The sequence below is a fragment of the Lonchura striata genome, chromosome 4 (genome assembly GCF_046129695.1).
Source record: "Lonchura striata isolate bLonStr1 chromosome 4, bLonStr1.mat, whole genome shotgun sequence".
Taxonomy (NCBI): Eukaryota; Metazoa; Chordata; class Aves; order Passeriformes; family Estrildidae; genus Lonchura; species Lonchura striata.
The window spans coordinates 18,206,535-18,221,806 of NC_134606.1; the positions used below are offsets into that span (position 1 = coordinate 18,206,535).

Here is a 15,272-nt window from a genome sequence, read left to right on the forward strand (position 1 = left end):
TGAACTTTTACAGCTTTTATATTGTACAAACAGAAAAGAAACCTATCAAGCTCTATGTACGTTTCAGAAATAAAACCTATTTATGTGTTAATGAAAGTCGAGTATTTCTTTTTTCAAAAAGCAGAAGAGAACCAGGGCAACCAGATTCTACCACAGAAACAGCACAACACACAACATGCATACAAACTTACTCTCTAACACTTATAAATTATACAGCAGCACTTACTGTGCCTGAAACTATTTACCAGTTTCCCATTATTACTGAAGCTTAGCAGACACAGCAGACACACACTCCCTTGGTCAACAAGGAAAAGGAGGAATGACAGTTATGCCGCCATATTAATTTCCTTAACTTTCTAACAATATGGCTTGACAGTTCTTTACTTATAAACTATTACATTTTAGCTGCTTTTTCATTATTGCTCAGAGAAAACAGAACTCAAACACAAAAAATTACACTAAAGTAATGATTTAATCACATTTGTCTTGCACCTGAAACGCGTAACAGCCTTCATGATCAGAAGGGGGCTGGGATTTTTTGCTCTGCTTTTAAGTGAAAAAGTCTGGTCTGCTATTTGCTTTCACTTCCTTACATTCACACACATATAACATATATGAACACAAAATAAGCACTATAGCAACCACTAAATAAGCATGCTTTTTTTGATTAGAAATCATATAAAAATAAAAAGGGAAACAAAGGACTCAAGGTAAACCACTGATCATCACAGTGAAGGCTTAAACCAGTCTAAGAAATCATAATTCCTCCCCATTATTAAACAGCAATATTTGATGCAAAAAAGGCAATAAGCTAAAGGAATTTCTGTTCTATACAGAAATCAACCAAATACAATTAGTCTGAATGATACATCCCATTAGATCACTCTGATGTTACACAACTCAAATATATTTAAAAATAAATTAGCATATTTTAAAATAGTATGTATGTAATTCACAGAAATGCTGTAACCAAGTCTTCCATACAACTTTTATTTTTCAAAATGTTTTTTACTTCACAGACAATACTTCAATTCTGGAAGAAAACAGATGTCATGCAGATGTTTAAGGTTGCACCAGTTACAAACATGTCGGCCAAGCAGAGCCCATGTGGCACTGCTGCCAATGTGCAGCAACCCATACTAACATAGGCCTCCATTAAAGAGGAACTAAAAAATACAGGTTCACTTGAAGTAACTTTCATATTTGTCAGGTAGTCCAGTTAGGATGCAAGACACTATTGTTCTGAATGCGAAGTGGTAATCACGCAAGGAGCTCATCCAGCTTAATCCAGCTCCAGAACCACCTACACTGCGGAAAGGCAACCTCGGCACAGAGGAAGACAGGTACACACAGGCTTTTAACAAGGCTCCACACATCCTCCTTACGGCCTTGCATAAGCTGCAAAACCGAACTACTCTAAAATAAACCAGCCATGTAACATTAGTATGACTCATCCTACGTGAATTAAGATTGCAAGTCATCTAAGAAATAATCATGGCATGTTCAGTAATTATGCTTATAGTGAGTTTTTCTCAGTCCTATACCATTTCATGCTTTTACCTGCAGAGGGCAGGACAAAGAAGGGGCACAAGACCAACATTTCTACAGTTTTTAGGTGCCATAAAGGTCAATGTCTTCTAGTTTAACACTGGTGGGAACTCACTGCAGTACATACAAAATGGTAGCACCAAGAGCACAGAATAGCATTCATGATAAGTAAAAACAATGACAAACAAGGCCACACCAAAACTACAAAATCCACCAACATACAAACAAGGAAATATTGACCCATGATTATCGCTACAGCCAGCTGTAACAGTTGTACCACAGAAAAACTGTACATGTACATTTCTGTACACTCAGAGGAACTATTTCAAACTCTGGGAAATCCTACAAAAATGCATTAACTAACACAAATAGCTCAATATATTTTATAAAACGTGATTATGATGATCCTACAGACAGAAAGTAAAAGTAGAATAACAAAGACTTATTTTGTTTAGCTGAGAAAAATGAATCAAACTCTAGGGGCTAAAAACTGAAGCTGTACAAGCTTACCTTAAAAAAGGCAAGTTTTGCAAAGACTGTTTGTCAGTGACTATTAACTGCTACATTCGACTTATTTAACCTGTGAAAACTGAAATTTTTTTTTCTTACATAACTAGTCCAAAACAACGCTGATGGACTTAAACAAGTGTTTAATTCACGGAAGCTTGCTGTGCTCCATAAAGAAGGCCAGACTAGATAAACACTGCATTTTTTTGTACTCCTTAAAACTTCAGAAATTTACTTTCAAGAGCTGACTGCCCTTCCTCCCCCTCCTGCCCAACTAGAGAGGAAAAGATAATGTGTAAAGAAAGCTCTAAATCAACGCTGAATTTAAGAACAGCACCAGTGCATTGTCTGTGTTCCTGCAATTACATTAACCTCAACAAAAATATGCTCGAGTACAGCCCTAAAACTTCAACCCCGCAAAACTAAGAGAAAAATAAACAATTCCTTGCCCCCTAACTCAAAACCCACCTCACCATCGATTCTTACTTCAGGGCAAGCACATCACCGAGGGTGACTGGGTGAAAAGACGTTAACAAAGGAACAAGGCTCCCACCAGAGTAGGCACTAATAACACGGGCTGCACAACCCTCGTGCTCACCTCTAGGCCCACGCTCGCCAGACCTTTCAAGCCAGAGAATAAGTAAACAAACACAAAGGAAGGAGGACAAGGAGTGGAAAAGGCGAATATAAGTACGAAGGCGAAGAGCTGCAAACAAAGCGTGCGCGGGGGCGCGGGCCCCGCAGCGGGCGCCCAGCCCAGCCCCCTGCCCCGGCGGCCGGGCCGGCGCCTCCCTCCCCTCCCTCCCCTCCCCCTGCCGGCGCCGCCGCGCGAGGCCCCGCCGCCGCTGTCGCCGCCGCCGCCGCCATCCGCCCCCCGAAGGGCCCGCCCGGCGGGGCGGCCGTTCCGAGCCAGGCCCCGCGCTCGGGGAGCCGCCAGACTTCGGGGCCTGCTCGGCCGAGGCGCCGTCGCTGCGGCCTCTCCCTGCCTCGCAAGGCGGCCGCCCCGCGTCCCGGGGAGCTGCAGCCCCGGAGGGGCGGCCGGAGCCGGGGATGGGGCGCGGATGGCGCGGGAGCCGCCGCGATCCCCCCCACCCGCCCCGCCGCAGGCCGCGCCGCCCGCGCCACCCCTCACCCGTCGGTGGTGCGTTTCTTGCTGGAGCTGTAATCGTCGCCCAGATCGAGGCGGTGGCGCTTGGACATGGCGATGGCGGTCGGTGTGGCTGGCGGGCGGTCGGTCCGGGTGCGGCGGGCGGGTGCTCTGCGCTCCCTCCCCGAGCGGCGGCACGGCGAGGCACGGCCGACAAAATGGCGGCCGGAAGGAAGCGCCGGGACCGCGCGAGGCGCTGGCGCGCGGGCCCGTTGGCCAAAGCCTCTCCTGGGCGCGAGCCCGACGGCCCCGCCCCGCGGCTGAGGGCGGGCCGGGACAGCGCCCGTCAGGGGATCCCTGAGCCACAGCGGCACCCGGGCTGGAAATGGCCCTTCAGATCCTCCAGCGCAGCCGCCCAACCCAGCACTGCCACTGTAACCACTGTGTCACATCGCTCAGCGCCAGAGCCGAGCACCTCTTGAACACCTCTGGGGATGGTAGTTCCACCACCCTCCTGGGCAGCTTATTCCAGTTCCTGAGCACACTAACACGGAAAGATTTTTTTAAACATCTAATTCGAATCTTCCTTGTCTCAGCTTCAGTCGATTTCCTTTGGCCGTCTCGCTGCAGGCATAGCAGAAGAGACAGATCCCACCTGGCTCCTGTAGGGAGCCATGAGGTTCCCGCTGAGCCGCCTCCAGGCAGAACAGCCCCAGCTCCCTGAGCCCATCCTCATCAGACATGGTTTCTAGACCTTTCACAAGCTTTCTGCCCTTCTCTGATCATACTCCAGCACCTCACACAGTACTTGAGGTGCAGCCTCACCAGTGCTTGCTCCCTGTCCCTCTTCACAGCCCTGCTCGAGGTTACAACCTCTGCTGAGCCCCTTGAATGAGCACTCGCTCCTGCTGCCCGACTGTTGGAGCCAGGGTGCGTTCACATACGCAGCTAACAAACATGAACGTAGTCAGGAAACATCACCTAGCAGCAGTGACCTGTTCCACAAGTGCAGACAGCTCGCCGAGTGGGGTTTCGTCCAGAGATTCCAGTTACAAAGATTTGTTGCAATTACTTTAATATATTTATTAGAGCATTTAATGTAGACAAATCCATAGGTTATTTTCTTTGATAGAAGATCATTTCTCTCCCTAGTTTTAGATAACAGAACAAAATGGCCTACACAGCTCTACTGGAGCTCTAGATGTTAGTGTAATAAAAATAAGATTTTTCTGCTTAGAGTTATAAACCAAAATAAATATTCCTGGAAACTGGAGTTTGAACTTTTCCTGTGAAGCTGGGAGTAATTTTTTAAAGTTATACAACAAAAAATACTATAATATCCATGTCAGTGGTTTCTAGAGGATAAACACTACAGGGTAATTCTCTCTATCCCAAATATCAAGCTTACTCGTTATGCTATGGTATTCTATACAGAGCTGCATTGGCTGAATGCAGCTAAGGGAAGACTTCCCACACATCTTTCCAAGTGAGTTTTAAATTATATCTATCTTAAACAAAAGCAAGTGTACATTGAAATAGAGTACTTGAATAGGACACATTTAAGAGGGGAAAAAATCATGGCTAGGTCTCCCTGGAAAGTGGGAAGAATGAGAAGAATATAAAAGCATTACATGCATTAGCTGGGATGAGAAGCTAGTGCTGGGAGGTTCTGAGAAGGCTGCAAGGGTACAACAATGTGAGCATGGAGAACTCTGCAGCTCTGTTTCAGATCTTTATTTCTCCTTCCTGCGCACACCAGCATAAATCTATTTATGGTCTTGCTCTAGATTACCCTATGGCAAATATCAGGGAATTTTCTGCTTTAGGAGGTAAGAAAAAAGCAGATGTCTCGGCTGGTATGAAATCTGAGGCTACAGCTCAGCAATAAATGCAGAAAAGAGGGGAAGAAGATTGTGTGCTAGTTGGGGTGAGCAACTACTTGTGTGCTATGCCCTAGGCATGTCCCACAAACCCGTTCACTCTGTTAGCAGTTGTTAACTTCACAAACTTCTGAACTCATCCTCCACACAACCGTGCTTTGAGCTATCTGACTGCCTAATAACTCATCTGGTCCCACCCCAAAGGGTTTACAACATAAGAACTTCTTCCTGAAAGCACACACATGCCTTATTTTGCTAATGCAAATAATCCTTTTTAACTTCAAAGGGATTAACAAGGAAGGAGTAGCAAAATTAAGCATGTAGGTAAGTGTTTGCAGGATCATTGCCTAAATATAAGATGAGACAAGAGGAAAAAAAGACTGGTAAGCACAAATTGATATAATGGCAAAGTGATAAGCATTACGTCAAAAGCCTAAAGGATGAAAGGGATATGTAAAATAGGGCACATTTAAGCATATTTTCTGCCTTTTCAAAGGCATTTGTTAAGAAAGAGGTTTTTATTTCCCCCCACAAGGTCTTTTACATCCATCTATAAAAGTAAAATTCTTGGGTTACTAAAACAGAACACATTTGTATGAGCTTGCAGTTGACTATCCAGTCTTCTACACTCTGTTTCTTATTGCAGCATGATGGGAAGTGCATGTTGGAGACCAAGAAGACATGCACTCAAATGGTCCTTGAGACAAACAGCCTCGAGTTTATTCCCACAGCTTCTTTATAGGAGCTCCAATTTCCCCACTTTACGCATGTGATTCATTGAGGTCTTAGCACCATCCTGCTCTCTGGCCAATGATACATCTGCATTTAGGGCTGAGTGACATTGCCTGAAGGTCCCTGTGTAGATTTGAATCCAACCTATCCTTGCCCACCCAAGGACTGTAATGCTACATCTTACCCTACTTTTAAAATCACTGGTATCAAAATCCTCTTAGCCAGCTTTCAGTGAATATTTCTTTACATTTGACATGGAGGTATTTTTATGCTATTGGGGTTGAAAGGACCATTAACACTTAAAACTGAAACAATAGCTTAGGGGAATAACATCATGTCTATTTTTTTCCTGATTGTGCGTTGCCTTCTCTCTTAAAGAATAAGTGTGGGTCTCAAACCAGCTGTAATTCAGAGACCCTGGGACCCTCACCTGGGTGGTGTGAGGTTTCTGACAAGTCTAGTGTCATAGTGTTACAGTTTAGGCTATTATTGCCTGAGGCTAATTGCTTCACCCCTTTCTAGAGATTACCGAGTTTGTAAAACACATGAGATCTATCCAGTCTAGCTTCTTAGTCAAAACTCACCTTCACTGGCTTAAGCTATAACAGGGGATGGTGAAGTGAAACCACAAACCTCTTTTGTAATGGAAGCCATAATACTGAGCAGTGTGTTAAGACAGACAGCTAAGAAAGGTTAAATCTTCTAAAAGTTGTGTGTTAGAGCCCTAAAACCTGTGTAGTATGTATTTCTTTTATGATATGGCTAGCAGAGGACCCTAAGCTACAGCCTTTATATGCTCCCAATGCCATGGACACACTTGTACTGCCACTTTTTTAAAAAAATAATTTCCTTTCTAAAAATGCATTTAACTCCTATTTTTTAATAGGTATACAAAACATTATATGAAAAATTTCCTGCAAATTAATTAAAATATTAAAATTAAATTCTTACTATAATTGCAATAGCTGCTTAAAAATTTTATGTATATATATATATAAAAATGGGTAATACCCTTGGAAAATTATCCAGGAGTCTTAAATGCAAATGTGACAAGCTCTCATTCTATCCTCCCCCACCAAGCCCATGTGAATAAATGGATATTATCCTCATGTTCTATCATATCATCAGGGAAAGAATCCTTGAGACAAGAACCCACAATCAGAGCATGTTTAAAAAGTCAGACTTCCACATCATTCAAATTAAAAATATGAAGATGAATACATGAACTGATCTCAATTTCTGCAGTGAAGAAAAGAGGCAGCATCTCTGTAATTACAGAGGCTAAACTTTGCAACACTTCAAGTATATATAAATCAGGACTTTGAATTGCTCTGGGAAGTATGCTTTAGGAAGACAGCATGGCAACAGCACTATTGCCATAACAGCAAACTTTATCAGCCATACAGGCACACTTCTAAATTTTGTGAATGGTTATTAAATATTATCCCATATAGAACATACTACTGTGACTGCATCTGCAGGTCAGAAAGGTCTGAATAGCTTCAGTAAAGTTTTATAAAGAAGAAGAAAAAGATAGAGAGGAAGAGAGAGACTGCAGCTTTTGTATCTATTAGAACATTAACCAGAGTAAAAAAAATCACTTTTTAAAACAAATCCCATTCTGTATAAGGAAACATATTGTAGACAATCAGCTGCTATTCTGAGCCCCTCAGACACCTGTTAAGGCCTTATGATCACTTTTAATCCCCTCAGAGAAACCCTGCAAGTGTAGGTATTCATTATGTGCTTTGAATAGAAATCAAAGAAATAGTGTAAAACCAAATCATCACCCCCAAGTAAATTAAATTATATGTCTAATTTATATGAGTTACACAGAATTCCCACATTGTTCTCCTAACTTCCAGATCTTCATGGTTAAAATGTCATTGTTTAATGCCTTCTGCATTCGGAAACATCTGAAACTAAAGGCTAATATGTTGCATGTGGAGGCAGTTTATCTTTTAAATTCCTTAAAATCTAACTGCTTTCTATGCCAAGTCTGAAATCATGTGAGAAGATCCCTAAATATAAGGTGTTTTTAGGAAGTAGTAGCTATTTCACAAAGAACTGTTTAAAGCCACAGAAGATCACAATTTCAAGAATGTTGTTTAATCTTGTACTAGAATATTAGAAGAAAAACCAATGCAAGTTTTTCAGTTGGCACTTCTTTTGATTCTTTCATGAATTTTCTTTACAAATTTTCCACATCAGCAGAAGGGAAAATGTCTATATTAGTATACATTTTTTGTTCCATTTGTGTTGAGTATAATGATCTCTGTCTTATTCACTCTTGCATTAGCTCCTTAAGACTATTTTTTCAAAAGTTCTGTCTTTAATACAATATCGAAAACATTCATATTCATGCCTAAGATTTGCCATGCTGGAACTACCAGTGGTACCCATTCGCTCTGAGGATGTGCTAAATTATTAGGAAATTTATATGCTTAGTTCCTGCTATCTATATAGAGCATTCATAGTTTCAACAAGCTAAGATTACAAAAAAGCTAATGAGCAGTGAGACAGGTGATCTAACAACCTGTAACTCATGGGCTACTAACATCTTAGTATTAGTATTTACTAAAGTGGTAAATACTAATCCTTATTTTCAAAATTAGTTCCAGACTAAATTGCAAAACAATAGCCATAAAAAATTAAGCACACTGAAAATCCATCATATCCTGTAACTGGTCTGTAACAAACCCTAAACATTAACAGTTATAGCTTAACTCAGCTGGGTGCAATTTTTAACAAATGGCCCTACTTATTCTTTCTCCATATGATGAAGTCTTTTTCTTCCATCTGTATTACAAGTCTACTTGCAGAAAAATCCTCAGCAGCAGACTAAAACACTAAAAGTGCACTTAAACTTCTGCAGCTGTGTAACCTTCCTCTTTACAGCTTCTTATCATAAACCCCCAGCCTTGCAGAAGCAAAGTTATTTTATTAGTGTGGATAATTTTTCTACTGCCAGCTCCCATCTGGGAGTAACAACCTTAGTATCATCTGAAAATCAGTCTAAGTCTCCTAAAGAAGCTGAAAGAAGACACTGAGATTTTGGGGGGAAGATGGGGATTAATAAACTATCGCCCTGTGAATGTAATGATGTCATCTCTAATGAGCAAGACTTCCCAAAGGTAAAGGAGAAGGTGTTGCTAGGGCTGCTCCTTGTAAACGTGAAAGAACCAACACAATGCCCTAATGAGTGATCTTTGTAGACAGAGCAGCTTGGTCTCTCAGCTGCAAAACCAGAGAATGCTATACCTGCAGCATTTATTAAAATTATAACAGTCATATCTAGGTTGAAACAAGAATTGCCTTATGTGCCCTTAGGCTTATTTTTGTAATTAGAGTAGTGCTTACCTTGTCTTCTACATATTCTGCCCTGGTGAAGGTGAGCTGTATGTTTGGCCTCTTTCTTGTAAGTGGGCCTGCCATAGGCACACAGGTCAGCTGATCTGTACATTTGCAGGTTGGATTTATTATGTAAGTGCTGCTTCCTGCCCAGATCTGGAAAGTACTGGGAAAGAGGATGGTGGGGAACATGCTGTTGCCAAAGTCTTGCTCAGACTCTTTGGGCCTGGACTGCAAAGCAGATAATTTGTTCTGAATGCAGCACATTGCTTCCAGACTTCATTTTCTTGGGTCCCATCTTGATCACCAGTGAACATTTCCATATTGTAGGAGATTCCTCCAGAAGAGAGAATGGCTGAGACTCATCTGGGCTTCTTGGATGTTATTCAGACTGTATGGCCAAAATAAAACAATGCTGATCCAAACTTGGTTTTGCATTCCATGAATGTGCAATACCTCTCTGTTGTGTATATTCTTGTATAGCATCATGTGTAGTATTTTCATGCACTATATGGATGTGAAATTCCACTATGACAGCAGCACTTCACTATTACTTTAATCCTACTGTCATCAGAAGAGAGGTAGAATTAAGGGTATCACAAGTAAAGAAGTGATTTCTTCTGCAACTTAAACATTTTCTTTAAAGTACCTTTTGTCTATGAAACAATACATGCAATATCTAACACACAGACCATTCTTGTGTTATATTTAACATGTAACAAGTAGTTCCCTGAGTAAATGAGGCTTTTCAAGATTGTGCTGTAACGTGACCTAAGAAGTGCCTGACCTTCCTGATGCTGTCTGCTCTGCGGTATCCTCTCCCTCACTATGGTGTGGTTGTTTGGGTAATCACGAAATGCATCAGGCTGTGAAACCTGATATGGCTAAAAAAACAACCTAGCAACAACAACATAAAGAGTGTTTCTTTAGACTGTTTGGTTTCCCAACAAGGACACTAGTTGGAGTAGCACAGGGACACAGACAAGCAACTGGAGACAGGACACAAAAAGTCAATGAAAGACATAGAAGTCTGACACTGCTCACAGTAAAAAAAGTTCACTTGAATATGTCTTTGGAGAATCAAGACCAAATAACGGTATTTTTTTTTCTGTAAAGGCAATTTTTAATATGCATTTTTACTTACCAGATGACTGATCCTACATTGAAGTGACATCTTGATTGATTTGGATACATTTACATTAATCAGATTAGCTGCACTCATTCAGCATTTTTTGCCAAAATATTCATATATTTGACATTAGCTTAATTTTTCATAGATTCCAGTGGAAACTAATGAATAAATGGAAGCAAATTTATGCTGGAGAATCATAGAGAATTTAATTTTCTTTAAAAGAAGGCAATGCTGCTTAGCATCTTGTATGGGAGAATGGTGGGGTAAGGACTGAATCTTCAGTACAAATGCCCTCTGAAAAGTGTTCATATTCTATGAAAAGCATGCATTGAAACATGTTGATCCAGGAACAGCAAAGTAGAAAAAACCATTTCAAATCCTCCAAGACATAGCTAAAACCCTGTGGATCTTGTAGAGAATTTTAAAACAAATGAGACTATATGTAGTCATGTTTTTATAACAGTGTCTCTATTTGGACACTAAAAAAAAAAACCCTAAAATAAACAGAACAAGAACAAGACTGTCCATTGATTGATATGCATACAGAAGAAAGCTCTAATATCCCTCCTACACATCCTTTATCTCTAAAGTTCTCCCATAGGTGTAGTTTTTGTAAGCTTTTTGATCTACTTTTGTCAAATAAACTGCATAAACAAAGACCTGCTTTTTGCATTGGTTTAAGTTAACCTTTCTAATCTGGACAGAAATTACTTAGGGAATACTTACATAAATTGCTTTATTGGAAGATTATGGTAGCAGGAAAGTATTAGCAGTCCAGCAGAGGGACATTGCTAGGAAGCTGATGGCAATAATGTCTTCTAATACCCAGGATGGATCTAGGAGAAGTTTGCTGCTTTGTGATTTATGAATAACACTGCACAACAACCAGTATGGATTCTGTAGGTGGTCTGCTGTAGCTTTATTTGTAACCACAGCATCTGCTGTCACTATTGTGATAGAGAGTATATGACACCCTACTTTAATACCATGGTGGTTAATACTTTTGAATTAAAATGTTCTTAGTAGCTAATACTAGGAAATAGCTAAGAGACATGTCCATAATCTGCTTTGTCATATCTTAAATCACATTCCTGTGCTAATTCTACAATAGTTAAGACTGAGATTGGTGTCACTGTTTTCAAAAACTTCTGCTGACTTGATCCAAAAACTGTGCTATTTCATAGGGTCAGTATGCGAAATCCTAATTTATTTCAGCAGGAAGTTGTAGCTTGTCCTATGCACACTTGCATTCACAAAATCATCCAGTTCTGCTCATGACTATCATCTGGATGCTCCCTGGAGGAACACTACTTCTCTAGGTCCATCTCAGTTCCAACATTGTGTTCCCCTACAGGGAAGGAAAAAGAGCAGTGTGTATAAAAGATGAGAATGCCAAGGGAAAAAAACATAGTGGCAAAGAGAGTGAAGAACATAAGAGCTGACAGGGACAAGAGAAAGAGAAGCAGAAACAGGAGAAAGAAGAAGAAAAATGCAGCCTTCTCAGACTTTCTAAAGGAATAAAGATTAAAATTGAAGACAGAGAGTTACAGGAAGCAATACTGAAAGACAAACCACTTAAGGAAAAGGAAAGCTATCACTTTTTTTTTGGCTTAAAGCCCCCCATCAAGCATTTGGATGCTTGTGTGTCTTCACCAGCATGCTGGTATGAAATTGCAAACCTCAGACCCATCTGCTTTCCATTGTTCCTCTGTTATTCTAGTGTGCTAAAATGCATATAGCTGGTGGCTCTGCCTGTCTTCAGCACCCCTCCTCTCTGCTGCATGCATAGGCTTGCACAAACTGCGTAGGTACACCCACAACCCAACATTTATTTTCAGTTACAAGTAATTTGCAAGCTACCAACTCTAAATGACAAAGGAGGGAGGAGCAGAGTTAGTATTTCATTGGAGGGAAAAGAAGAATATAGAACAAATTTAGAAAGAAGATTCCAGATGAAATTTTGTCCAGGGAAAGAGCAGAGGCCATATGTTGTAGGTACAGTACCACAGATCTCCCAGGAGATGAGCCCAGATGCTATGTAGAATGCAACTCTGACTTTGTCATTGAGGCAAGTGAGAATATGACAGAAAGAAGAAACTGGAAAAGAAAGATTCCTAGTCTTAAATGCTACCTAAATCTAATTGCCCTAAACTGAGGCAAGATCAGAAAGTGTTAGCCTAAGCTCTGACCTTGCTGTTGTTCAGTGAATGCAGCTTTCTGAGTTTCATCATATTTTCTTTTGAGATGCCTGTGATGCAATAGCTCCCAGTCTGCAGTAATGCTGCTCTTGGTGCTTCTTCCTTCCTGCCCATTTCTCAGTGTGGTGTGTTGCACTGAGCTGTTGCACTGTATTTTTTATTTCTTCCATCAGCTTTCATCTCAGTTCAAATAGGTTTGCTGCTGTTGTCAGCAGGTCCATAAACCAGGTCTGTGCTGGAACTTCTAATTATGAAGAGGACACAAGTAGGGGTTCCTTTATCACTTATTGCACTGGTTTTGTACCTTTGAGATTAAGGCTCCCTCCCAGCATACATTCTGTATTTCTGGATGGATCTTAAGTGAGAGAAATATGTTTTAAATATTGCCACATAATTAAACTTAGGTCTTACAAGAAATTACAAACTGCCCTTCCCACAAAAGAAAACCCCCAAACTACCCAAACATTCAGCTCTTTCCCATCCCCATCAAAGAAGTTATTAAGGAAAACAAAATCCAGACTTTATATTTGCTTGATATTTATTTGAAATGTGCTCAACTAGTAGTGCCCTGGCCTGCAAATTGACTTTGTTACCTTATTTTCTTAGCTTGGAGGAGAACTGTGGACAATATAGTCATGCTACCAGATAAACGTCTTACTGGTATGATCTTCCTGAAAGTGTAAGCAGCCCAAGTACAGTCAAGAAGCAAAACCAACACAGTACTAAAAGTTAGTCATTCCACAGTAGTTCTCTAAAAATTAATGGTTTTTATGTTTCAAAGTTCTAATACAGGAAAGCTACTGCAGGAACTCATTAGGTAACAGTATTAAATAGTATCAGTTTTCCTAAGCAAGCTGTGAAAAGTGTGATTCATTCAGACACTGTCAGTGAGGTACACTGGCCAGGGCATATTTGCAGTCTGTGTCCAGTTTTGAAGGGGAAGTGGACAAAGGATCCATCTGAGGGTCACCAAGACAGTTGTGGCATCAAGAAGGAGTGGTCAGCCATCAGGAATGAGGGAGGTGGGCTTGTTCACTTTGCCAAGGAAGAGCTAAGCAGTAATCTATTAGCAGCCTACAACACTTGAAGGGGAGTCACAAAGGTGATGAAGCAAAACTCTCCTCTATATTAACAGATAGTGTAACAAGGATCTCAGCTAGGGAGGTTTGGACATGGCTAGGAGGACACTGCAGCACTGGTGCAGGTTCATACCATTATTTCCCCAAGGAGACAGTGAAATCTCTATTCTCGGGGCTTTTCAAGACTTACATGGATAAAGCCACAGCTAACCTAATCTAGCACTGGCAAGAGTCCCAAGTCACCCAGGAGGTTAGACCAGATGATCTCCAAAGGTCCCTTCTGACCAATATTTTTATGACTCTGTGAACTAAATATAAAACAAACAGTCAGGAGTACTTCAAGACCAGTTCAGTCATGGCAAAGTAAATTAAGCAACATCATTGAATTATTTCTTGGCTGGCGTTGCTGACATTTGTGGTGAAGTAACTATATTTGAATTGCATAATTCAGAATCTTCAATGGCAGTTTCAGTAAGAGTTCTAGTAATGTAAAGTACATAGATTTTAAATCACATTACCCTTTCAACTCTAGAGATGTAAATTGCTGAGGAGTACCAGTTGATAACTTACATCAGAGATGTCCAGGCCAAGTTTCACTTTTACAGGAAATGCATTCTTGATCAGTTCTATCATGCCAGCACTGTTCCTTAGAGCTAAATTTGTTTTTAAATAAAAGCACTGAGCAGACTGAAAAATTTATGTCCTTCTAAAAACAAGGCTTTCCAAAGAAATTCTGCGTAAGTGAACAGAAAGGAAAAAGCAGCCAAGGGAAAAAAAAAAAAAAAAAAGGAAAACACTGATTAATGAGATTTGTTTGTTCTAGGGTATGATCAAACAGGCCAGCACTAGTTAGTGATAAAAGAAGGCAAAGTGCTGCGCAGACTGCTATATTCATCTGCTTAAAATTCACGTGGTCTGAGCTCTAGAATAATTTGCTCCACACCATCTGGCAGACATAAGAAGTGTGAAGATCTAGTGAGGGGAAGGCATGAAGAAATTTTCTCCATTTCAGTAGCATGTAGAAATACTGTATTGAGGTTTGCAACTTACGTTCAATACATTAAATGCCCAGGTAAACTGTAAACAATCCAACAAATCCTAATTTTTTTAACACTTAGAAATAAACTTACTACAGTAGTATAGTCCCACTCTTAGCTATTTAGACTCAGAATATAACACAAACCATGAAATGCAATGAAGCAAGTCAGTACAAGTATTACTCAGTGGTCAGTATGAATTGTACAATGTCATCTATGCCCAAACCAGAGAGTGTGACTGTTGTAGCTCTCAGCTAAACCTCTTAGCTTCACTTTCAAGCTCAGATTTTAAAAGCTTCTGCTTGCAACAGTGAAAACCTTCTGTGTGGGTCAAAGAGACACCAGAGAAGAAAATATTATTGAAAGATTGAAGCTGCTGTGGGATAGAGATATGTAGAATGAACATGCAGGAAGGAAATATGAAAGCCACTTTCCTAAACGTGTTTCTATGTTGTCACTCCAGAGAGCATACTATTCTCATACATTTTACTTTAGTTTGTTGTGCAGCCTGGGCAGTTTTTTCTAGTTTTGCATAAGGACCAAACTGTTTTCAGCCAAAATGATGGCTGTTTGACAAAGGTATACAATTTATCCATTGGCTATTTTTCTAGAAAAAAAAAAATAGAAGAACTGTAGAAATCATGTTATTGCTATATTTTTAATTATAATGATTTTGTGACTGTGTGCAAGTTTATTCATATAGAAGAGAATATCAATTATG

General features: G+C 40.5%; 1 protein-coding gene across 1 annotated transcript in view; it reads right to left on the reverse strand.

The window, feature by feature from the left end:
• Positions 1-3,420, reverse strand: part of DHX15 (DEAH-box helicase 15) — a 45,529-nt gene extending 42,109 nt beyond the window's left edge. Inside the window, exon 1 of the mRNA XM_021554409.3 lies at positions 3,188-3,420. Within this exon, the coding sequence (XP_021410084.1) occupies positions 3,188-3,255 (68 nt within the window). The 5' untranslated portion in view covers positions 3,256-3,420. The remainder of the gene's footprint in view (positions 1-3,187) is intronic.
• Positions 3,421-15,272: the final 11,852 nt, after the last annotated feature.